At 34.7% G+C, this 26,903-nt stretch overlaps 1 protein-coding gene and 1 long non-coding RNA gene across 2 annotated transcripts; one reads left to right on the forward strand and one right to left on the reverse strand.

Annotated features, from left to right (window-relative positions):
* Positions 1-2,806: 2,806 nt before the first annotated feature.
* LOC143571445 (uncharacterized) lies at positions 2,807-7,388 on the reverse strand. Its single transcript, XM_077056869.1, has 17 exons — positions 7,198-7,388; positions 6,918-7,050; positions 6,690-6,841; positions 6,492-6,575; positions 6,338-6,400; positions 6,137-6,268; positions 5,872-6,045; positions 5,616-5,735; positions 5,407-5,456; positions 5,146-5,308; positions 4,927-5,064; positions 4,704-4,826; positions 4,529-4,627; positions 4,372-4,461; positions 4,206-4,290; positions 3,979-4,112; positions 2,807-3,195 (listed from the first exon to the last, which is right to left on the reverse strand). The coding sequence occupies exons 1-17, from the start codon at positions 7,309-7,311 to the stop codon at positions 3,055-3,057; spliced, it is 1,995 nt and encodes a 664-aa protein (XP_076912984.1). The 5' UTR covers positions 7,312-7,388; the 3' UTR covers positions 2,807-3,054.
* Positions 7,389-16,690: 9,302 nt separating this feature from the next.
* On the forward strand, positions 16,691-20,058 carry LOC143571434 (uncharacterized). The gene is made up of 3 exons (XR_013142093.1): positions 16,691-16,844; positions 16,939-17,015; positions 19,590-20,058. It is a non-coding gene; the product is annotated as an uncharacterized LOC143571434 (long non-coding RNA).
* The last annotated feature ends 6,845 nt before the right edge of the window (positions 20,059-26,903 follow it).

A 26,903-nucleotide genomic window follows, 5' to 3' on the forward strand; every position in this document is an offset into this window, starting at 1 on the left:
GTGAGACGTGACACAAATCTAGCGTGAGAGTAAGTATTAAGTTTATCCTATATACAGAATTTATGATAAGTATTGTAACAACGGTCAATGTCTTTTTCCCAACATGTCATGATAAGTAAATACATATTCAAACATAAAAATCGTTACGCAGATCCTAGGCGGCCGACTAAGGATTTGGGTGTACTCTGAGTACTCGTGGAGTACTTGGACACGCGATAAATATAAAGAAAATTAATTTTTGGATATTATATGTACGTCAAATATCGTCAAATATCATGTCAAATATTATAAGTTTACTAATATATATAACAAAATAGGTGAATATTAATATAAATAAGTTAAATATATTTTAAATACTACATTATTCTAAAAATTGCTAAAAACTAATTAAAAAAATTATATTTGTTCTTTTAATATTATAAAAATATGAATTGTTACTTATTTTTTAAATCAAAATCGGTTTAAAATAATCGACTAGATCTGATTCCGACTGAGATTGATCAATCTGTAATGATTACTTTTACAAAGCTTATTCAAACACGTGTCCTTTTATGAGATTTAAATATATGTTTAGTTTGTATTTATCTAAATAGTCGTTTGTCTACCTTCTGAATCAACTTTTTCAAAAAGGAAATTAGGATATGATAGTGATATAAAAGCAATCATCTATATGTTGCAAAGTCAGTGTAACATAATAGTATGTCATTAATATCCTGATATAGTTTAAAAAAAATATTATAAGATTATACGAGACGTATAGACCCATATATAGTTTATACGAGGCGTATAGAAAATGTGGAGTGTCCCTAGAAAACCCCTTAATAATATATCATTTAATAGTTGTTCATTGAGAAATAGATAGATATATAAACAGATTTTAAATGAAATTGTTTTGGACGATCTAAAATAACACAAATTGTAATTCTACATCTTCGAGCGTCAACAACACTAGAACTTCACAAACAGTCACATTCGATTACAAACTTTTCTCAAAAACTCTAATTTTCTTTAACACCAAACCTTCATGAATCCCATTAAAAATAATATTATTATTGTGTGTGTGTGTGTGTATATATATATATAATGTATATATGTGTATGTGAGAGAGGGGATCCACCACTCCATCCGCGGACTGGTCCTTCCCCACAACCCTCCGTCCACGGGCCTGCTCCCACAACGCCAACCACCTTTCTCCCTCCATATGTCTGTTCCACAAACGACATCCGTCTAGAAGCGTTGTGGTTGCTCTTAGTTAAACTATAGGAAAAAGAATAATAAAAATGAAGATATGTAGATTTGTAAATGCTCCAACTTATGATTTAATGTGTACTTGTGATCAATTTAAGTATTTCGAATTAGTGAATAACTAGTTAAGCGTTATGAGGCATGTGACGTGACAATGTTCGTGGGCAAACCCATTGAAGATGCTCTAAACCAATTATAACAAACTGTAGACTAGTATTGTAAATGTTAAATAATCACGCAACTTATCACGCTAATTCCGTAACCTACAGAAGCTTAAAAGTTAAAAGGTTAAGGGTTTAAAACCATTGTTTTAGTTCTAAGCCCTCTATGGTCCCCCCCCCCCCCCCACACACACACGTGAAAACTATAATCTACACTGGAAGTGCACAAAATATACGGTTCCTACCCGTATCCGACCCGCATGTACTACCTGATATTGTGTTTCTCCCTGGACATGTACCCGGAACCAGACTCGCCGGAACCGGTTACACCCAATGGCGAAGCCACATACAACTCACCGGTTCGGCCGAACCTGGTCCATTTTCGGTTTTATATATAACCTATAGGTACGATTAACGAGCAAACCCAGTGTCACAAAATCTCCACAAACATTTCACCGTTTGCCGGTGAAAAACAAAAACTTGAATTTTAGAGAGAACTTTGTCGTTTTCTTCAGCTAGCATGTTGTCTTTTGTGATATTTTGAGTACATGTCATATAATTTTAGAGCATCCATGTAATTTTTTTATTTGATATGACTGTGTCTTTTATTTTAATGGTGACGATGCATTTTTGTTATAGTAGTGAATAGTAGAGGTGTACAAAACCGGTTTTAAACTCAAACCGAACCGGTTTGGTCAACGGCTAGTCAAAACCGGTTTGACTCAAATCGGTTCGGTTTATAAACCGGTTTCGAAGCAATATAGGCCGACCTGGTCACACCATTTCGGTCCGGTTTATAAACCGGTTTCACCGGTTTTAAACCTGTTTAACCGGTTTTTCTCAAACCGGTTCGGTTTTAAAACCGGTTTGATATATTTGAAGGGGAACCGGTCCTGAAATTGACGGTTTGGGTCGGTTTGGAAACCGGTTTGGGTGAAACCGGCTTTAAACCCAAACCGGATCGGTTCGGTTTGCCTAAAACTGGTCCCAAACCGGTTTTTTTTGTACACCTCTACCTAGTAGTGATATTGCGTTTTATTTATTTGACTAAATGACCGACCCGACCCATCCGGCCCCAAAAACTTTGACATTGGAAAAAAATCAAAGACCAAATAATCCCTAACCCATAGAAAAAAAATTCTGGCTCCGCCACTGGACTTCCACCATTACCGGTCAAAACCCAACCCTAACCAAAACCCAGTAAACCAGGTCAAATACTCGACTATATCCAGATTCGGTTCCTACCTAACCCGGTTTTAACTTTTGTTGACCAAACCAGTTTGTACACCTCTAATCTACACACATGAAGAAGGCATGTTATATCTCTAATAATATAACATCTACTTCCATTCAATTCTATTTTTATATCAAATAACAACTGGTGCATAATTCATTGCAATTTGTGTCCAAAATCCAAATCCAATACCAGAAAAATAAAACTGACAAAAAAATCCAACCGTCTATAAAAAAAACTATAACATCTTCTAAAGTCTAAACCATAAAACTTATGCCTATCCGAAAAAAAGAATCAATAAATCAGTATAACAATGCTACAATACACGGGTGCCCAGAGCTCCACCCGAGTGTACACAACCACCGCCTCCTTGTATTATATTGTTACATGTATGATTTGATGAAAAAAGAATCCTTATTGTCTGCGTCTCCCATTCCTCTCAAAGGCTTTTGTATCCATGCTTATTCTGTCGGCATACATAGGAAGACGAACGATATCATTGATCTCGTCTAATACTACTTCTTCTGTGATATTATCCTTGATACTCCTGATAACCTACATCATTAAAATGAAAAGATAATTACAAATAAAGTATGATATAATTTCAAAGAGTGAACTGCGGTTTTCGTCCCTGTAGTTTGTCCAAATCTGCGGTTTTAGTCCATTAGTTTCAAATTTGCGATTTTCGTCCCTGTGGTTTCATTTCACTTGCAATTAAACCTGAATACATTAACCCAGTTAAGCAGGTCGTTAAACACATCAGCGTGCCCCTCACGTGAGGGGCTTGCGAATTAGGACTGGGGTTTATTTGGGGAAAAAAGGACAAACTTGCCTTCACGTGAGGGGCACGATGATGAGTTTAACAACCAGACTTAACGGAGTTTATGAATTCAGGTTTAACTGCAAGTGAAATGAAACCACATGGACGAAAATCGCAAATTTGAAACTATTGGACTAAAACCGCAGATTTGGACAAACCACAGTTTACTCAATTACAAATAAAGTATGATATAAATAACAATATAATATTTTTAACGAAACGTTTTAGGATGTTAAGATGCACGAAATAAAAACGAACTTTACAGATTTCCAGAGTTAGCAATTAGTAATAAATAATGCATAGAATAAAAACTTAAATGCTCCTCATAACGAACTTTACTTTTATGTATTTTGAGCCGAATTTAAGGTGAGTTCTAAAAACAGGAAAAAGCGTTTTCTATTTTGTAATTTGCTTTTAAACAAATTTTGACCCGTTTTGACACTTGTTGCCACTTGTCAACAGACCAAATTTTACGCTTGTAAGTGTTTTTTTAGGATGTTTACAGAGAAAAAGTATACCTTTTTGAAGGTTATGAACTCATTTGGTGTTGATTTGTCGGGTCGCATTCGCATATAGACCCAAGCATCTTCCTCAGAATCCCATGAGCATTCTATTATCTTTCCTGATAATGAATATACATCTACTGATGGATCTGAAATATAATACTCGAGTCATCACAATAATGCAGTTCCAGCTAATTTTCATATTTAATGAACAAAATCAGATAAATTAATAATAATCTCACCTCTAAAAACAACCCGACTTCTATCCATCGTCTTCTTTCTCCCACGCTCGTTTACAAAAAGCATAGGACGATTATCATTTCCCACCTGTCAAGATATACGCTTTCTCAGATAAAATAAATAAATATAAAACTCAAAATAAAGAACATAAACACATCTTTTTACAACCTCCAAGAGAAAATCAACCGAATTCATTTCAGGATACTTCCACTTCAAAAGACCTTCATGTGTGTGAGGCACGTATGGATCATCCCAACCCTAGTAGTATGAAAAACCATTAGTTAATAATCATTGAACATTGAACAAGTAATCAATTGATAATCACCTGGAAAATGAGACCGTCTGATGCATGGGAAAGTTTAGGAATGAACACCTTAAGAAGCTTAGATACCGCAGAAAGTATGTAGAAGTCTTTTCTTCTCACCTAAATGAATCTTTAATTGTTAAAAAACGAATCATAAACATACAACGTATATTAATATCAAGATCTAATTACGCACCCTAAATAGTTCCAAATCATATCTGTAATACGGGTTTCTACTTTTGCCCAAACGCTCTCGCTCGATATTCCTAGGTTTAATAACATCATTCTCGAGTATCTTCCACCTGTCACTAAAAGGGTGCTGAAACGACATTGAAAATTCAAATTTCAGCTTTTTGTATCATTACACAACTAAGTCAATAAGTCAAAGCGTATAAATGGAAAGAGAAAAAGGGATTTACATCTACGAGTGATCTTTTGTTGATTGCTATAAGATCGTAAATGAGATATCTCCTTTCCTGCGTATGTGTTGTTGGATCAGTATCAACTACCATTTCTCCATCAAGTAAAGTATAGTTATGAGTGTTTCCAGCTGCGCCCTAACAAAAAAACACGTCAGACAATACTATAGATACAAACATGTCAGATTTTAATGATTTCCTATATTAAGGGCACACTACCTCATTAATGTTTCCGCATGGAAACCGCAACTGAACACTTCGGAAATTAAAATTTCTATCGATTAAATAACACCCATTCCAAGTTATTAACATCATGTATCGTGTCCCGTCAGCTTTCCATGTGGCATAATAGTACCGCTGTTTCAAAACTTGTAAGTTGTCCCTGAATTATAACAATTAACAGCATAAGAACCTTAAAGTATAACATTAATGATTAAACTGCATTTTTGCATGCTTTAAAATTTGAATATTAAACTGCACCTGCTAAGAGAAACAGGGTGTGATCCTGGAAACCGAGGCTTTCCTCGTCCCTAAAAAAAAGAAAAAAAAGCTAATATCTTTATCTTTTCTTACTATATTATGTTCTTTCATATTTGGTATTATGCACAAACATCCACTTTATTATTAATAGCGTGATTTAAAAGATTGATTACAGAATTAAAGTTTGTTAAGTAACCGAAAAAACTTACCCGACCACTCAATTTAAGAACTTGATAACAAAATTGCCTCATTGGCTCTATCTGATTAGACGGCACGGGATCTCCCAATACATCATCACTGGTCATCCGGCTAGGTTGCACATCATTTACCTGCAAACCCTTAAAATTCAGGTTATGTATATCTCAGACAGAACAAACGCGTACACGAAAACGGTCAAACAAGTCAAAAGTCACCAAAAGTGTGTTTTAACTTTTAACCTCCAAAAATGTTATTAGGATTACCTACCTGCAAACCGGCAGTTGTATCATCATCGTCCCGATCAGGTGACCTCTTCCATTCAGGGGTTTGTGGGCAAACAAAATCTTTAGGAATTTGATCACCAAAAAGATTGTATAAATCATTAATATAATCTTGCTTGTAGATCCCTGGAGGACGTGCTTCAGCAAAAATTTCTACCGCCTGTACAAGTCCGAAACACACATAAATTCAATTTATATTTGGTCGAAGAGTCAGACCACATCAAAAGATTTCTTTGACTAGTCAAACATACCTCCGTGACAGAAAATGATTCTGACCGAATAAGATAGTTAGCAATCATATAGCCAGTCCGGTTATGACCATGTGTACAATGGACAAGAACATACTTATTTGATTGACCATATTGAGCGCTGAATTGAGTAACCTAATAAAATAAAAAAGCAAACTTTAGTAACATCCCGTTTTCATTATACCAAAACTAACACAAGCCTACCTCTTGAATAAACTTTTCTACAGACTCGTAATCAGGCACTGCATCTCTTCCTGCACATCTAATCTGCATTTAGAGAAGTAAAATAAAATAAATTTAATTGACTTAATCGACATTTATGACAAAAACGAAAAAGGTAGTTATTTGATGATCTAACCTTGACATATTTAATACCTTCTCTGGTCCAATCTGACTCGCAATAGTACCGATTAGTATTTGTTAGATCTATTACTAACCCTATCTGGAAAAGGATAACATAATCATATTATTAGAATAACTAAAGACCAAAAAGGGCAAAATGGTAATTCCACTGTTCTAGGAAATTGACAGAAAACGCGAAATGTGGAATATTTACTTCTCTTTGTAAACTTCTTTGCTGTTGAATTGCTTGTTGAGGAGTATATCTTTTATTAAAGGGAATCTTGTCGTCAAAAGATTCACCAAGAGGGACTTTTGAGGGGATAATAAAATCTAGTGTGTCTCCAAATGGCTGGCAATCCAACCAACCTATAGGGCAGAACCATAATATTAAGTTTGAATTCAATAAAAGAAAATTGTTGTATTTGAGAATGCATATGCCTACCTGGTGGAAGGCTATTTCGGTCAAAGGATCCATTGTTATTATTCTGAACTCCGTTACTACTCTTAGATGGCTCAGACATATGCATGGGGTCCACATCCGCGTATCTTCTCTTGGATCCCCTATTTCCTCTTTCCTGTTGTTACATTTATACAAAACATGATTCAGCCACTAAACGCTATATATGTCCACACACAAATAGCGAGCATACGCAAATAACAAGCATTTTAAAATGTCCTGTACGAATATGCATATTTAAAGTAAAAAGATTAAAGATTAATACTTGTTCCATGGTCTCAAAGCTCGTCGCTCTCTCTCTTCCGTATAATTGATATTTCACAGCATCCCCACGCATCGAGTCATCTTCTTCAGGTAAAGGCGGCGCATTCAAGTCCATGAATTAAATCCCCACATTAACAAATTGATTGATGATATCTAGATCCAACTACTCAGAAGAAGCTGCAACTTAAAACACCAAAAACTCAATCATGATAATTTGTAACCGCTAAGACAGAGTTAATGCAAAACTATGTTGACTACATGAAACTATAAACACTCAGTTATTACAGCAAGTTGGAATGAAGGCTATTTGCTAAAATGACAAAGTATAACACAGTATAACATAGCATCACATTTAATTCGTTCCATTGTATTATCATTTAGTATCCTTCACAATTTGATCCAAAAGACACCTTTATTCACAATCCAAGTACGGGGCTAAAAACATGTCATTAACAAACACAGACGAACAAAAACAAACTTAAACGAACGCAAATGAGCGTAATTGACGAAAACATAACCAAGTATATATGTATACACACACACATAGATATAATTCAAACAAGCCCTTTTTATGTTCATATATTCATATAAATATAACCATGGTTGTAAAAATCCCGACTAGGCACTGATTAATCCCAATGAATTCTGATTATTAATCGTAGTCCTCACACACCGCCCGACTAGCGGCTGGCGATTACTACAACCAAGGTTGTAGTAGTCGCTAGTCATTAGTCGGTCGGTGGGGTGGGGACTAGCCATTAATCGGGATTAGTCAGGATTAATCAGATCCGACTTTTATGTATAATTTAAAGTTTTATATAAATAGACACACATTTTTATATGTAATTTTCAGTTTTATATATACACACAACACATTTTGAGCCAGAAATTGGCTGGAATCTTGCTGGAAACCGCTTATTTTTGCCAAAAACTGCAGATTTTAGCCAGAACCTCGGCAGAAAACACCGACTAGGTCCGATTAATCACGATTTTGGCTGAATTTGACCATTGACTGACTAATTGGCCGATTTGCCCAAAATTAACCAGTGAGGTGGGAATTAGCGATTAATCGACACCTAGTCAGGATATGTTTACAACCATGACTACAACAATGAATATAACTATTTACGCATTTATTAAAATTTAAACGAACGAACGTAAATAAACAAACACAAATAGAAAAAAAAACATAAACGAACATTCAGGAACACAAAAGACCAAACAAAACGTTTGTTCGTGTTTGTTCAATTAATCAAATTAACAAAAAAAAAAATTCTGTTCATCGGTTCATCCATCCGAACAGTTGATGAAAAATCGGTTCAATTTAAACGAACAAACGTAAATAAACAAACACAAGTGAAAAAATATATATAAACGGAAGTTCATGAACACAAACGACCGAACAAAACACGTGTTCGTGTCCGTTCAATTAATCAAATGAACAAAAAAAAATCTGTTCATTCATCTGAACAGTTGACGAAAAATCGGTTAAATTTAAACGAACGTAAATAAACAAACACATGAAAAAAAAACATAAACGGACGTTCATGAACACAAACGAACGAACAAAACACGTGCTCGTGTTCGTTTGACCAATCAAACGAATAAAAAAATCTGTTCATCCATCCAAACAGTTGACGTAAAATCAGTTAAATTTAAATAAACAAACACAAATGCAAAAAAAAACATAAACGGACGTTCACGGACACAAACGAACAAACAAAGCGCGTGCTCATGTTCGATCGACCAATCAAAATCAAATGACATAAAAAAGAATCTGTTCATCCATCCGAACAGTTGACGCAAAATCGGTTAAATTCATATAAGCAAAAAATAAACACACTAACCCAAATCCAAATCAAAATCAACTAAACATCAACTTCCATCAAACTGTTAACAACTTCACACTTACAATCAATTACATCAATTATACGTACGAAGTACGATCACACACACATCAATTGCTCAGTTCCAAACTAACAATTAAAACGAAGTTGAATTGATATTAACACAAAATTAACTTAATATAAAAATTGCAACAACAATTGGAATGTATCAATGCAATTGAAGGATTAGATCGATCAAATAAGCAATGAAATGGATCGAATTGCAGAATCGCACCGCGAATTTGGGTTTTGGAATCGGAATTTGACGAATGTTTTTTTTAGGGTTTTTGCCCGCCAGGCGACTGGTAATAATAATATTAACATTAATAGGTGGGCGAAGAGGGTACAAAACAAACGGGCAATTGAAAACCGCCTGAAGATGTGTTAAACGTCGTCGTTTCCCCATTTTTAGTAAAATATTAACATTTAATAACATACTTTATTATTATTATTATTACTATTTATTATTATATTAATTATTATTATTTATTATTATTATTATATAAACCTAGTAAGACTATGCGTTGTGGTCAAGCGAGCACCGGCTTCAGCGAGTGGCGCGAGCCAGGTGGCCACGAACACCACAACACCCTCGCCGCGAGCGGGTGCCGCGACCCTGGGCGAGTGTGGTTGCTTGGGCTTACGGAAGAAGATTGTGGGTTGGCTCGCGAATGGATGAATTCAGTGGGCGCGAATGACGACAGGGTGAATTCACTGGTGGCGTGATTGACAAGGGTTGAAGGGTAGGGTTCAGTCAGCGTCACGTAGCACAATATGATTTGATGAATTCACATGTTGAGTTTAGCGACAAAACACAACTTAAGGTTTTATATAAGGTGTTATTCCTTTATTGGTTATGGTTAGACCATGTGTTATGGTGATTCTGAAGGAGTGTCATTCTTGTATACGTAAGCATCACTAGGCACTAAACTGTTATAGAATAGAGCGATAAGCCGCTAAGGGAAATTGCCCATTTAAGCGCTAACTGGGTAACGACGTTAAGGGCAGGGGGTGCGAGGCCAACTCAGTTTTAAACTAAAGAAATCATTTTTTCGTAATTTATAAAATAAATGATAATTTGAGTGTTTGTTAGATAACAACCCCCCCCCCCCCCCCCCACACACACACACACACAGACAAGTTTTATGGGTTAGTTACTTAATGATAATTGGGGTTCTGGTTAGTTAAAGCTTATTCTCTAAGAAGTTTGATGAGTTATTTAGTAAATGTCTAACGATCTATGTGGCAATGACGTGACAACACTTTTGGTTAACTAACCATGCTCCATAACACATAGTCTTGAAGATCGATATCATTAGTTGGTTGATGATTATACTGATTTTCAAGTGGTCTTATAGTCGTGTGTGTAAGATGTTGATTATATGCATGAATTAGCGTGGGCATGTATGAATAGAAGTTAATGATATTTGGTCGAATAATATCCAAAGCGTATCTAATTTTCATCCATCAAGTGATTACGCATTTAAGTCGAGGAGATCTTGCATTTTATAATCTCGGCATTGAATTAGATATTTTAGGTTTAAGCTCGAGTTAAATTTTGTCTCTTATAAACATATTTTGTTAACCTAAATGTAGTGTATCATGTATGTAATCCTTCGTATGATATTTAACTTAAAACAAAAATCTTTATAGAAGTCTTTAAAAACTCAAATCGAAGTAGCCCAAACTCGTCTATCTTGGGTTTGTCTCAGTCTGGAATTATTAATTTGAAGATAAAAAAATATCCATTCTTCCTAAGATTAATTATAATTTTAGACTAATAAACAGTAGTTTGAATTTTGAAAGATAAAATATTAAATAAACAAATTAGAACCCCAAATAATAATAAATATCTACAATTAAATGTGCGTTTTCTTCGACCCAGTTTTCCATGATCCATCGTCTTCCCCATTTCCTCATTCTCTCTGGATGGTGTTACTGGATCAAGTTTCCTCATTTTTCATGTTTTTCTTCCTGCAAATAGGTGAAATTCGGTAAATGCTTCCCACCCGCATGCTCTTAAATTAAAATGATATAAAGTATCATACTTTTCCAAATCATTATATTATATATAGATCAACGGAGTCGGAATTATAATTTTCAGGCGTCTATTTGCTGTTAAAAGGATAAATAAAAAGGATAATATTATTGCCCATTTTCTCAAACATGAGTTATTTAATTAGATGAAATTAATACCATAGATACAACACAACACAACACAACACAACACAACACAAAACACCATTTGAACCATAACATATTAATTCCAACACTACATATGCAAAACAATGATCCTTGCTAGCTAAGTTTAGCACACAACAAGGATTAATAATAATAAGCCCACAAGCGTACAAGGAAGAGAAGGCGTGTTGTAATTCCTTACTACACCACCACCAGCTGGAAAACCACTACCAACTGGATAACCAGCACCACCATCATAACCACCAAAACCACCATCTCTGCCTCCACCAAAACCACCACCTCTGCCTCCACCACCACCTCCGCCTTCACCACCACCTCCTTCTCCCGGCCTTTCGACGACAGCGGATGCATGAAGATCGTTGTTAACCATGCAAATCATAATAAACATAAACACGATGATGATCATCTTCTTCTTCATCTTGATCTATGTTGGATACTTGGATCATGTAAGTCTAGCTAGCTATATAATTAAGTAACAAAATGTAACGATTCCGACGAAACCCGGTATACCCTAACCAGTAGACGATAGTTACGTCATATTTAATGTCGGGTACATGAATTACCATAGTAATTATACGAGAATACATGGTTCACTGTATTGATCGTACGTGAATATATAATTCATCGTATTGAATATGCGATTAATCGATCGATAGTTATTGAAACCCGAATGAATCGAGGGTTCAATTATAGACGAGATATATGATATTTAGTAATGTTTACGAAGTATTAAAGCTTCGGGATAAGTGAATTAAAGCACAGAAAAATAATTTCGATTTAATGGTACGTCGGTACATTAAACGAAACCTTTAATACCAAACCGAGCAAGAGACAATCGATCAAGCCGAAAAAGATGTGCAATTATTAATAACATGGTATTTTAAGTTAATGGAAGTCATGGTTTAAGTTTTTAAAGTGGTTTTATATAAATTTCATTTTTAGCCGAAAAACGACCGTTTTAGCCTCGTTTTAAGCCAAATTAAACATTTAACCGAAAAACGAACTGAACCGGATTATCCAAAACATTATCCAGATATCCGAAATCCAAACATGTGGCTAAAAATGAAGAGGTGGGTCCCACCCCACCCCCTCACTACTTCCGATCGGACTCCCTCTTACACCCCATTCATCCTCATTTTTTTTTTTTACAACCAATTCCACAAGATCATCAATTCTCTCAATAATTTCATCAAAAAACCGAGAGTTCTAGCAAGAAAAACAAGGTAATGATCGAGTTATTCACGTGTTCATCTTCGTTTCTTGAGTTTGTTTGCAAGAAAATGAGGTTTCAAAGATGAAAACCGATTCTTGCATGATCAAGTGATGTATACGGGTTATACAAGGGATCTTGGTCCAAGAAAGGAGTTAAACGAATCAAAAACGAATTTTTACGGTTAAATCTTTGTTTTGGAATCATAACCGAAACCATGAAAGAAATGGCTTGATCGTGAGTGTAACTTGTTTGGTATTGTGGTCTGTTATTTGTAGGCTCTGTGTTTAGTGGTTGATAAGGCGGAAAGAAGAGTCTGTAGCTTGTAGTGGCGGAAAACGAAAGGTATATTCGGTTTATGTTCGGTGTATGTGTTTTGGGACAGATTGTTGATGGTTTAGAGTTAGGTCATGAAATTTTACAGGGATGTTCTACACATGAAAATAAGAGTTCTGTGAATTTTTGGTAATTTTTGGATAAAGGATGAATATTTGGTGAATTTAATGCTCGGTTTTGGCTAAAAATGGTGAAAAATAGTTAAATATCATAAAAAATTCTGGAAAATTGCAGATAAGCTTTTTATATCATGTATAAGTCACACACAAAATTTGAGGTCAGTTGGAGAAGTCTAAGTAGGCTTTTCGGTTAAACGAGTTATAGGGTTTTCTAGCTCGGTTTTAGTGAAAATGGCATGTAAAAGAAGATTTTGGTTCTGGAAAAATTACAGGGGACTATGTGGATGGCAGGGGACATCCAGGAGAAATTTGGGATTTTTCTAAGGTCGTTTGGTGTTTACGACATATTTAGTGTTTAAATGGTGTTTAAAAATAGATAAATAAATTTTAAATATAAGAATTAATTCTGGAAATACTTTTATAAAATTCCCCACTGTTAAAAAGTGATTTTTTCAAAATTTCAAGATCCGAGATTAAACGGATAATTATTTGTGCTAATTATCAAACTTTTAAAGTTAAAACGCGTAAACCGGTGAAGTTCGCTTAAGCGAGCTGACTGGTGTATAAAAACCCTAAAAATGAACTATTTTCATATAATTGAGTTAAACAAGTAAAAATAAATCATCCGAACATAATTCGGATGATTTGAGTAATTTTAACCTATTTTAACAGTTTCCGGTACGCCAAAGACGGAAACGAGTCCCGCGGCCAATCGGGACGTCTAAACCGAGCTCTAATTTCACATCTTTAATTAAATTATCAGTCAACCACTACTCTCGGGTCGTGTGTGACCAAACTCATTTTTGAAACATAAAAACGGGTAACCGTGCTAGGCACGCAAAACGGGGAAAACAAGCTATTAGAAAATTTGACTGTTGAACTCTAAACGACATCACAATCTGAGTCCGGAGAAGTGTTTTCTGGGTTAACCCTGCCCCAGAACGGGTACAGTGCTGGGTTAACAGTGTCCCCAGATGTACCGGTTAACTTGGTTAAAGTTATATTAATAATGAGTGTATAGTAACGATCGTATGGATCATGTTACAGATTGGACGTGTTAACTGATAATGATTGTTGTTACCTGCTTGCATGTGCTAAGGTGAGTTTCACGAGCCCCTTTTTCTGAACTGTTTTCGAATATTTTTACGGGGCGGAAGCATGTTTTTACTGAAATGTTTAAATACATACTGAACGCATGGACTTGCGTGGATTTATATATATTTTATTGTACGGGAATCGTACGGAAATGTACTAAGATGGTAATTGTCTGAGTTGCTAACATTCTAAGGCCCCAGAACACGAGTGATTAACTGAAAGCCGGTAGAGTGTGGATAGTACTATTGGTTTGACAAACACAACTGGTCCGGCATGGATTTGCTGATGTTTCCCAGCCAGTTGCACATGTCTATTTTGTTGTTATTTATTTTGCTATGTAATGTTAGACATAGCGGTTTGGGGCAGTTCCGTGGGCGGGGGATATGCCACGGGCCCGTGGGCGGGGGGTATGCCACGGGGGTTGTGTGTGATAGTCAGAGGTTTCACTTGTGGGCTCAACATAATTACATCGTAATTTTGGGTTAACATTGCCCCCAGAATGAGTACAGTACTGGGTTAACAGTGTCCCCAGATAATATTATATTTTGATATGGATTTATCATGGTTTACTCAAATTGTGAAACTCACCAACTATTCGTAGTTGACCCGTTTTCTCACATGCTTTTCAGGTACAATTAAGATGAAGTGATTGCTTACGTGCTAAGTGCTTGATGTGTGTAAGATTTGCGTGCAGGATATTAGGATACATTATAACAAATAGAATTGTGTATCGTATTGTATGATGTGTGTATCACCTAGACGGTAATGAAATACAAGATAATGTAATTTGAAGTATATTAATGTATTCAGTTTTCTTTATAAACAATGTGGTTGATATCAGAGATGTCTGTTTCATCCCGTTTACGTTTCCGCTGCGGTTACGGGGTGTTACATAAAAGAAATTAATAATTACAAAACGACACCTTATCCATGACAAGTTTTAGGAATCACACGATTATAAAAAGTGTATGGCTATGCTTGATTTATAAGAATTAAAACAAGACTTACTGTACGTGATAGAATGTCAAGTAGATATATAGCTATTTCCTAATTCCTACTAAGTCTTAATTACTATCAAACATTTTAAATCAGAAATAAATTATTCCATTACATGGACCGTTTTCTAATTTTATTACTCGCGACTATTTCCAATAGTCAAACCAATTAACAAACGTCTTGTGGTAAAATTATGAAAGTGATGTCTTGAATCGAAGACCTCGTGTTTGAAACTAAAAATGTTTTTCTAACTCTTAAGTGATAATTGTGTTTGATTCCTTAATTTAACATATATAAATATCCTTTCTTTTTAACCATTAAACCAAAATATATTCATCTTTTACAATTAATAGACTCGACCATTAATATTTTTAGAATTTCTATTATTTCAATATTTTTAAATTAATTTTGACGTCATCCAGTTCAACACTTCAACGTCCGGTCCGAATTGTGATTCGGTAAGGCGTTTGGTTCAATATGTCCGGTCTTAGTATGAAAACATTGACTGTTATGTATCTCACAAAACCCGCTTATAACTAATATTTTTATTTGTATAGTTTTTAAGTTTTTATAAGTTGACTATAAAATATTTACTCAAACTTCATTACATCTATAGTTCGAAAGAAATGTATGTTATTATAAGTTATTTATCTCATTTTGTCATATACAAAATTCCTCTCAAAGCAAACAATAATTATTCGATTACGTATTGTATGTTTACCACATGTCAATGAAGCATCCGAGAACAGTCCCATGCTTAATGAGATCGACGTACCCAACAATGATTATGTTATTAAGGTTCGAGTCACAATACTTTCAGTCTGTTTAGGATCGTAGGTTTCCCATAGACGACTTCTTCATTGAAATGGTGTTCATCGATGAAATGATAAAGTTCATAATTTTGGTTGTTTGTTTTTTAAGTATAGTTGTTTCTAAGTGTCAACTGTTAAATGTATCTTAATCGTTCAATACAGGGAAACATAATTTAAGCTAGCGTGTTCAAATAATAATTTTTTTCATTTTCAAAGGGTCCTTATATGAAAATGCAAATTTGATTATCAGCAACCCAACCTTGGAGCCAATACTTCTATTTGCCTTCTTTACACTTTATTTTAATTATTATTTAGAAAATACACATGCGTGCTTCAACATATCACATATACTTTTCGTTTGTTCGAGCCTATTCGATTCATATTTTCAATGGCCTGAATGAGTTAAAATAAATCTTAACAAGATAATATAAAATTACTTTATTTATTCTTTACCCATTTTATGTCCCACCCACAGACACGGAGACTTGTAATAAGCTCAAAACTTATTTTATGTTCAAACTCTCTCTCTCTCTCTCTCTCTCTCTCTCTCTCTCTCTCGAGACCAAGTCTGTTAAAAAAGTTCGGGCTCGTAGCTTGCTCGAATAAAACTAGCTAAAAAAACTTGATTCGAAACAACGTGAGCCGAGCTAGCTCATTTTTGTAACCGAGCCGAATTCGACCCTAGCTCGGCTCGGGTCATGTCTCGGCTCAATATTAGGCTCGTTTAACTCCAATATCGAAGTCAAGCTTATCCGAGCTGTCTCTTTAATTTCAAGCTCGAGCTCAAACCCACCCTAACTCGACTCTTGTACAACAGTTAGAACATGGGCTTTTTAAATGGACCTTAACCGGCCCATATATATAAACAACCATACCAAAACATAACACTCATTATTATATTCTCGTGCCGAAGCCCTAAATCACTATTCACCAAAACCCTTCTTCTCCGGCGAATCGTTAACCGCAAACTCTCCGGCAATGAAGCTCGTCAGGTAGTTATTATTATTATTATTTACATCCTCTAACGGTTTATATAACTTATTATTGTTTCTTACGCGACTAATTGACTGATGATCTGTTCGTTAGGTTTTTGATGAAGCTGAACAACGAGACAGTGTTGATTGAGCTAAAAAACGGCACTGTTGTTCACGGCACTATTACTGGTACGTGCTGTTATGTTTACGTGAATTTGTTGCTGAAATTGTGTGTTCTAGGGTTTGATTTTGTTATGATTTGAATTTGTTGTGGTTTTAGGGACTTGTGTTGATATATGTTTAAAGTGGAATCGTATATTATTAGTAGGATATTGAATTGGTTAAGGTTATAAGCATATTAACAGTATCTTGTCTGCACTATATGTTATAATATAATGCTTCCAGGAAGTAGCTAAGTAGGAGTTAGGTAATTTTCACATGCTTCAGTGTACCAGCAAAATACATTTACGTATTCGGCACTATAGTTTCTATTGCTTATTTCTAGTTTTGTTTTTGTTACTAATGTTTCGTTTGCAATTTGTGTTTATGCAGTTCTGCCTTTTAACTTTTTTTTTATTAAAAAAACTATAGTAATCTTAGTAGTCTTACTACCACTATGTAGAATTGACACTCGATACTAGAAGTTCTATCACTAGATAATTGAGTTATCTACATATTACATACTACAAGATTTGATTTAAAGTTAGCATGCTAACATGACACATATTTAAGAAACATATGCGCAGTTGCATACGGTCAACAGTTAAGTGATAGTTACAGGTAAGTAAAAATCATACAAAGATTAAATTCAGTGGTTACCAAACATCAACAATGTAGGCTATGCTAAAAGATGCATAAAAGGCACAAAATTACTGTCACAATATTGTTACAGAGTTATGCCTAGTGATGTTTAGTAAGTGGATCATATCACATAAGAACCTTTTTAGGCCTTTTTTGAATATATAGCCGTACAGTTTTGTGTTCGTTCATTAGTGTTAGTCAGATTTGGATTTAGGCTACAAAGTCTGTTATACTATCATCATGCATTTACAATTTTAGACAGCTTATGGTTCAAATACTTGATATGATAACTAACTATCATGAATGTGTTTAATCATTTCTTTCTTCAGGTAACAACTAATAAGTGGTTGCAGTCAGTCAATCACATATTTTAAGTGTTAATTTACTTGGGTCAATGCTGCTTCATGTCTCATATAAAACATCTAAAGTTTACCATTACGTTCTATGACAAAATTTTGATTCCATACGCTATTAGTAAAACCAAACATTTTGGTTTGGAACTTTTAGTTCTCGTTGTTTATCTCTCAAAGTTATCTCTTTATAATATACTAAATCAAACTTAATAAAATCAATAAAGAACCTAAAAGACCCTTATTTTACTCATTCTATACTTTATTTACATAGAATAAAATCCCTCAAAGGATTATAACAAAGGATTATAAACTTTTGACTAAAAAATTGAGTCTTTTTTTAGTCAAACTTGAGAAAACAATACACCTTCAATTTGAAAATTTGAACGAGACTATTAATAAATCTGTTAAAGGATTATGTTTTATATATTATTAAAGTTGTGCAATTGAAGTCAATGTGTGCCACAATGCCAAACACATTAGCGAAGTTGGTCTGGTGTAACTAATAGCCTGCTGGTGTAATTTGAAGTTTTGATCCTAAATCTTAATGCATTACAAATATTGCTATGCGATTTGGCTTTTGTTTGACACTTGGTATTGGTCAAAATGTCAAATGCAAGAAAAAAGATATCTAAAACCTTTGTTTTTAGTTATGAAGATTTTAGATTTTGGAAATTGACATTGCAGGTTGATGGTTAGTCTGTTATTAGTTGCCGATTCGACAGATTGATCAATCAGCTTTTTTTGACTTTTAAGTATATAAAATTATACCTGAACATTTATATTTATAAGCATTTATTTTTTACTTATAGTTTTTGGACAATACTGCATTTCAGTTTTCTTTTTGTTTACAGTTTTAACATCAATTCGGTGGCAATTTCAATGTTTTTGTAGTTTTATTTTTTAGGGGTGTGTAGTTCCAAGTAGCAGTACTGTATTAATGTGGACTTTAAGATCTTGTTCCTTTTCAATTTTATTACAACTAGATCTTAAACTTTTGCTACCAATTAAAACAGGCCCGGGTGGGCCAGACTGCTTTGACCCATAATATATTACATCCAAATGTTTTGTGAGTAGTTGAATATAATTGCAGCAATTATATTTTTTTGGCAATAATTTATGAGGTTTTATGCATTAAAAGTACATTTTTGGTGACTTTTGGCCCATTTATGTTTAGCCTATTTTTTGTTTTTATTGTTTTTCCTGTTAAGAGATAAGAATATAACGTGCCACCTTATTTATTCCACTTATAAGTTTTAAGTGACCTAAGGTTTTGGCATTCTTCTTGTCTCTAAATGTTTAAATGCAATTACATACTTGATCTAACAAAGAATCAAACTAATTGACTTGCATATAGTTATACAAAATGTTTGATCGTCACTTGAAATCTCTAAAATGCCCTTCAATAAGTACAAAATAATGATCAGAACGAAACTTGCATTGATTGTGGTTGGTGCTTCCAGCTGTTTCAGTCATTAGTCCAAACAGATGAAAATTAATTAGAAAGATACTAGATGTTTTCTTTTGATTATCTTCATGTTCATAACCGGGACCATATGTCAATATCTTGCCACCGAGCTTTGATTTTGACCTTTGTTTTGTGATGTTACAGGAGTGGATATTAGTATGAACACACATTTAAAGACGGTTAAACTCACTTTAAAGGGGAAAAATCCAGTGACCTTGGATCACCTAAGTGTCAGGGGCAACAATATCAGATACTACATCTTACCCGACAGCTTAAATCTTGAGACTTTGTTGGTTGAAGAAACACCCCGGGTCAAACCAAAGAATCCAACTGCAGGCAATCTTGATTTGAAATTAATTACTCGTTTTTAATTATCTGGAATTGAAATTAGCCTCTAATATTGTATTTATATTCATTGTTTCAGGAAAACCGGTGGGACGTGGAAGGGGTCGGGGACGCGGACGTGGTCGTGGCCGAGGCCGTTAATTTCCAGAGACTTGTTATATTTGGTTTTGTAAACACTTGTATTGTTGTTGGACTGAACATGGATAGTATGATCGTCTTGCGAGTTATTTTCCCTTAATGCCAAACTTGCCATTTTCACCTTATGCCATTCTAGGCTTCTAGCCCAATGCTATAACTAGCTAAGTCATAATATATATCAGTGTCATATGCAAGTAATATTTTTTTTTTACAAATCCTGTTGTATTAATAGATATTTAACGGTTTTGTGAGTCTATTAAGCTGCCTTGTTAGGCTGAGCTTGTTTATATTCGTGAGTGGCTTGGTTACTTGGTTAGCTTACAATCTTAGCTTTTAAGTAAGATGTATACAAATTGATATTCTTAGTTCCATACTCGATTGTAAAATGTGAAGGTAAGGTATCAGACACATTATACAAACAATAAGTCATCTACTATACAAAAAGAGAAACCCGTAGAAGGATTATTCTCCGCGGGATGGCGCAAATCCGCCGCGGAGGAAATATTTGTAACGTGAGATAATAAGCACAACGAAAGATCCAGCATGGAAAGACACGTCATGTGGCAGAGAGCCACTGGTTAATAACTTAGTGTTTCTTCATAAAACAATGTTCTTAATGTGCAATTTAAGCTTAATTAAACTACTTAACGATAATAAGTGGTGTAAACTAGCTGGGCCCGATGTACTCGTCTGGTTTAAGTTAATAGAGTTCGAGTTTGGTTCGTTTCGAGCTTTATTTTAAAGCATGAGTTCAACTTGACTTGGTCATGTTAATTAAATATTTAATTGTTTTCATTATATATATTAGCAATATTTTTTATATAGTTTTATTAATAATGTATTATAAAATAATATTACTTATATACCCAATGTATAGAATAAAAGTTATTATATTCATATTAAACATCTTTGACTCTAGTCATATCATTAAACGGCTTAAATTTACACTCGAAACTAGTAACTTCGAATCTGCTAACTTTGTCCTTGCCGCCTCTATTGTAGTTATGATCTTTCATTCTGCGACACCCTTTTGTTGAAGCACATATGAAGCACTGAATCCTTGACGAACACATTTTTTAAAGATAGAATAGCTACATATGATTATTCTTAAGATTAAGAGTCAGTGTCAATTTATTATAACGACTCCACTTTAGTTATTAAACTTTGAAAGAGCCGGTTACCTACACTTATACTCACGAGTCGGTTCAAGCTTTTAACGAGCTGTGATATTTTTATTTTAAAATTCTAAAAAAGTAATAAAAAGAAACGTAGGTTATCTATCCAAGGAAGCCACGAATGGTATTGGTCCGTCTCAAGAAGAAACCAAAAATGAGGCGTTACTTGGTCCTCTTAAATCTAACCCTATTTCAATCCTATAATAATATTCAAACCTTTCAATCTCACAAACAGATCCAATAACAACATGACTAAAGGAGACTCATCACATCTCAAGCAAGTCGTGGTGGTCATCGGAGCCCTAGCGTTCGGCTGGGCCACAATCGAGCTAGCCTTCAAGCCATGCCTCCATCGATAAGTCGGATCCTGCTCGTGATCCTGATGACGCTGCTGTTGCTGATGTGGACACTGAGGATGAACTTGTGGCTGCCGCTGAAGAAGCAATAGCAGCCTCTGATGATTGATTAATAAGGGTTTGTTGTTCTGATTCAGTTATGTGACTTATATATATTTATGTGGTGTAAGGTTTTATCGTTTGAAATTGATTGATGATTAATATTTGGATTGGATTAGGGTTTTTTTTTAGTGTGTTTGCGTTTGGTTTTGATGAATCAATTTCTTATAATTTGTTGTTTACATGGATTGGTTGGTTATATCTTTGTAAATATATTCGTTTTGATAAAGCGTTGTGAAGAAAACACGATGCAAACATCCGCAAATTTGTTAGTTTTCACCCGATACCAAACACCCCTTAGGTGGGGTTTATTTATTTATCTTTATTATTACTACTATTACTAATATATATAAAAAATAAAATTTGGCGACGTTGATATATAATTGGTCCACTTAGTAAAGTTTTTTTGAGCCAAGGTTTTTTATATAATTTTTGTTTTTTTGTTTTGCTTTTCTTTTTCTAAGATAGATAATTATATTTCTAATTAGTTTTGTATGTTTTTTATTTGTTTTATTTTAGTATCGATACCGTGACGAATGTGATAAAAACTGACCTAATGTGTAGACTTATCGCATTTTGTTTTAGTTCCAATACCATAACGAATAACGAAAACCAACTTAATGCCATTTTTTTAGTTTCCAAATTCGTAACGGACGTGAAAAAACCGACCCAATTTGCATAGACTCACCACATCAACATTAGGGATCAACAACGCTCGAGTTTACCAACCGGCGTCACCCCATTGATCAATCTCAATTTTTATAACTTTTTGGTTTTGGTTCTCGTACAATAACACACGTAACCTAAACCAACTGTATTCACGTCGACTTACCGTCTCAACGCTTAGGACCTGTAATGCTTGGGTTTACCACTGTCCGGATTTATCAACTTGCCCGGAGTAACGCGCCGGGTAAAAAACTAGTTATTATTATTACTACATGAGTGACGACTTTTTTGTATTTAGGATATTGTAGTTGTCAGATTTTGAGAGTTTCATTGTCCCACTCTAGTCAGATTATGTTGTATTAACCAGCCCGTGCTGTTGGATTTAGAGTTTGGCTTAGGCGTTTTTTCAGGAAACCATACTTCACGGTTAGGGGTAACATTTTCAACAAATCAAATAAACAACACATCTCGTTCACACAAACAAATTGAATACAAGTAACATTTATATTGTTCGTTTTACTAATATCCTAAAGGTCTTGGTAACATTTTCATCAAGTCCTCGAGTCAACAAAAGTCAAACCTGTAACATTTCATAAAATAAAGTTTGTCAACACAAAGGTTGGTGAGCAATTTATAAGTTTGAGCATATAAGTATATAGTAATAAAAAACCACAAAACTTGTATACAAAACAATAAATAAAAGCAACAACTTGGATAAATTGACAATCGCTAATAGAATTACATTAGCGCCACCTAGCTACAAGGGGTTGCCAAGTAGTCTAGGATTTAATAGAATATCGTTAATTGAATTACGTTAACGACACCGTGCTATAAGAGAATACCAGATAGATAACGGATTTACAGACTTCCCCATGACTGAAAACGATAAACACATAGGCACATGGCATGTAAGCATAGAACACCAAGTCAAGCAATTATTCAAGTAGAGTATACAATCACGTTTGTGGGTTTAAAGATTCAAGTAATTGAAGCACTTAGTTTGATAAGTATGAAATGTCACCCCAAAATGAAAGATTGGAAAAAGAGGTATGAATGTACTCACCTCGATTGATGAATTGAGAACTAATTAATGATGGACATATAGAAAGCTTGTGAACAAAACGAACGAATCCGACTTGAAACGATAAACCTTATCTAAAAATAAATAATGTAATATATTAATGAACTTGAAACCATGATGAAACTATATTGGAAAACAATGAACGATGAGGTTCGGTTATAAATCGGATTACCGGTTAATTTGTTAATGATTAGGGACTCATACTTAATTAATAATTTAAAATAAAATAATATTATTTTATTGGGCTTTTAAATAACTAAACCAATATCAAAATAGAAACAAGACAGGCTTAAATTAAGAGTTCGGTTTTATAAAAATGAATTGATAAAGTTTATGATGATATTATTAATGATAAGATAGTAATGATAATAATAATGCTAACAGATATGTTGGATATATATATATATAGATATATAGGATAATGATGTTAATAATAATAACAATAATTATTTTTAATAATACTAATATAGTATAGTTTAGAATATAAATCTTGGTATTAATTATAATGTGGTTGATAAAAGATAATAATAGTAAATAATATTGATTGTAAATAATGATACCATATTCGATGTTGGCTCGATTTCTAAACGAGTTCACAAATTAAAAATAATAATATTATTGCTAATAATTATGAATAAAAATATGATTTTACTAAATAATAATAATATGATTCTTTATTAATAATAATAAAGATGTTAATATTTATAATATTAAGGCCCAATTACAAATTTTGTCCTTTAAAAAAAGCCAAATTACGGTTCGTGTCCTTTACTTGCAGGCGGTGTCCTTTAAACTTTTTTTTCCTACAAGTTTTGTCCTTTACGCTAACTGGGTTAGAAAAAGTCAGTTAAATGCCCTCACGTGAGACGCATGTGAGGGCATTTTTGTCCTTTCTTATATCTCCGCAACTAAGCCTCTGTATCACTCTTCCCCCTCCCTGTCGATCGAATCAATTCCCGGCGATCAGAAACCTTAAACCCTCGTGTGTCCGACGCGACTAATCAATTAGGGCTTCAATCAATTGCACATCATTCTCAGAACTTAAACACGTAAGATGGATGATCCTCCTCATCCTCCATTCTACATTCGTGAAGCTGATGAACAATCAAATGCTGATGCGTTTTATGGTAAGTTAAAACTTTAGGGTTTATAATTGGGTTTATTTAACTAACAGCTGTTTAATCTTGTTTGTATAGTAAATAATCCACATTTGTTCACGATCAAGATGCACCATGGTGGCAGTTTCACTAAATTTCCAGGACGGGTTTATAAGAGAGCCGTTGTCCATTATGTTGACATGCTAGATATTGACAAGTTTTCAGTTCACGAGCTTGATCGAATCTTGCTTGAATTATCCTATCCTACAGATAAGGTTAGATTCTACCATTATGTAGTACCGGGTTCAGATTTGGATTGGGGGCTTAGAGCTTTGGGAAGTGATGATGATGTTAGGGGATTTGCTAAGTATATTGGAGCTTTTAATCAGTTAATGAATGTGTATGTTGAGCATGAGTTCACCTCTGTACACACATACTTCTGCTCAACCTCAAAGTTTACCATTGAAGAGATAACAAATGAGGAGTTTCTTGCAAGCGAGGTCGTACTAGATAAAGCAAACTCAGTTAAGAAAATGTTGTTGTTGGAATGGCAAGATAGCACAAATGAGGTAGTTGTGGAACAAGACAAACAGGATGCAAATGTGAATGTTCAAGAAGAGAATAATGTTGGTGTTGTTGAACAACAAGACCAGATTGATATATGTCATGAGGATCCAGAATTTGACCCTATGTTTGGAGAGGATGCTTTTGGTGTGCAACCTACAAATGAGGTGGAGATTGATTACAATGGTGATGTAGATGGAGGTGGGGATGGAGGTGGATATGGTGTGCAGCCTACAAATGAGGTGGATATGGATTACAATGGAGGTGGGGATGGAGGTGGGGATGGAGGTGGATATGGTGTGCAGCCTACAAATGAGGTGGATATGGATTACAATGGAGGTGGGGATGGAGGTGGGGATGGAGGTGGGGATGAAGATAGTGAAGATTCTTCAATTTCAGATGAAGAAAGTGGAGATGAGTCTTCAAGTTCAGATGAAAGTGGAACTGATGATAGTAGGGATTCTAACTATGAAATGAGAGATGAGAGTTCTGATGATGATGAACATCTAGAGGGTTGTCCAGTTAAGAAACCAAAGAATGTGAAGAAATCTAAGAACAAAAAGAAATCTAAAAATGTTAAGAAAACTAGGGATGGTGATGAAGATTCAGAAAGTGATTCAGATAGTGACTTCAACTATGAAGATGGTGAAATACATGATGTAGATGTAGATATGAGGGATTTCAGACTGCATACTGATTTTGAAGTTGAACAGCAGGATGCAAATTGTGTTTTGGACATAGAAACGGATGATGTGATGTTGGATAATGATAGGATGTATAATGAGAAACAAAGAAATGAGGGGGACATGGATTATCTTTTCCATGTGGGACAAGTTTTTGGTACAAAAGCAGAGGTGAAGGATATGATCAAGGCACATGCAGTTGAAACAAGAAGACAAATTAGGATAAGAAAAGATGATTTGGTAAGGGTCAGGGCTGTGTGTGAAGGAGATATGGAAGTGCAGGGGGGTGGATCTAGCAGTGCTAATAAAGATGAGGGACCAGTCCAGAAAAGTATTGGGGGTAGGGGAAAAAGGAAAGACCCACTTGCTATTAGATGCCCTTGGTTACTGTTGTTGTCATACCAAAAGAGAACAGCTTCATGGAAAATTACAAGGTTGATAAATGAACATAAATGCCTTCAATCTAGGGAAATTTATGCTTGCACAGCCGGGTTCCTCTCAAACCATTTGGTTACTGATCTTCAAGATGACCCAAAGCTGAAAGTTAAATCCATCAAAGAAAGGTTTCAAAGGAGGTTTGAAGTTGGTGTGTCTGAGATGAAAGCTTATAGGGCAAAGATGTTGGCCAGGGAACATATAATTGGAAATTTCAAAGGCCAATATGGGTTATTGAGGGATTATATTGAAGAGTTGAAGAGGACTAATCCAGATACAACAGTGAAGCTTGAATTAGAAGAATGCTCAGATCCAACATCTGAGACAAGACAATTCAAGAGGATATACATCTGTTTGGGGTCTTTGAAAAAGGGGTTCAAAGCAATAGGTAGGGATCTGTTGGGACTGGATGGGGCTTTCCTTAAAAGTGCTTGGCCTGGTCAACTTTTAACAGCAGTTGCTCTAGATCCAAACAATGGATACTACCCTGTTGCATATGCTGTAGTTGAAGCTGAAACATTGAACTCTTGGGAATGGTTCTTGGAATGCCTTGGTGATGACTTGGATATAAACAACAGATCCAAGTTTACCTTTATGAGTGACAGGCAAAAGGGTCTTATACAGGCTGTAGATAAGTTGTTTCCTTCTGCAGAGCATAGGTTTTGTGTGAGGCACATTGAAGATAACCTAAGAACACTCTTCAAAGGAAAGCTTTTAAGGGATGCTCTTTGGAAGCTGGCTAGATGTACATCACCTACACAATATGAGAGAGAGATGAACAACCTAAAAAACTTGAACAAAAGGTGTCATCTTTGGGTA

This window comes from Bidens hawaiensis, unplaced genomic scaffold (assembly GCF_021521415.1).
Source record: "Bidens hawaiensis isolate Kalapana, Puna unplaced genomic scaffold, B.hawaiensis_p1.1 tig00025376_1, whole genome shotgun sequence".
Classification (NCBI taxonomy): Eukaryota; Viridiplantae; Streptophyta; class Magnoliopsida; order Asterales; family Asteraceae; genus Bidens; species Bidens hawaiensis.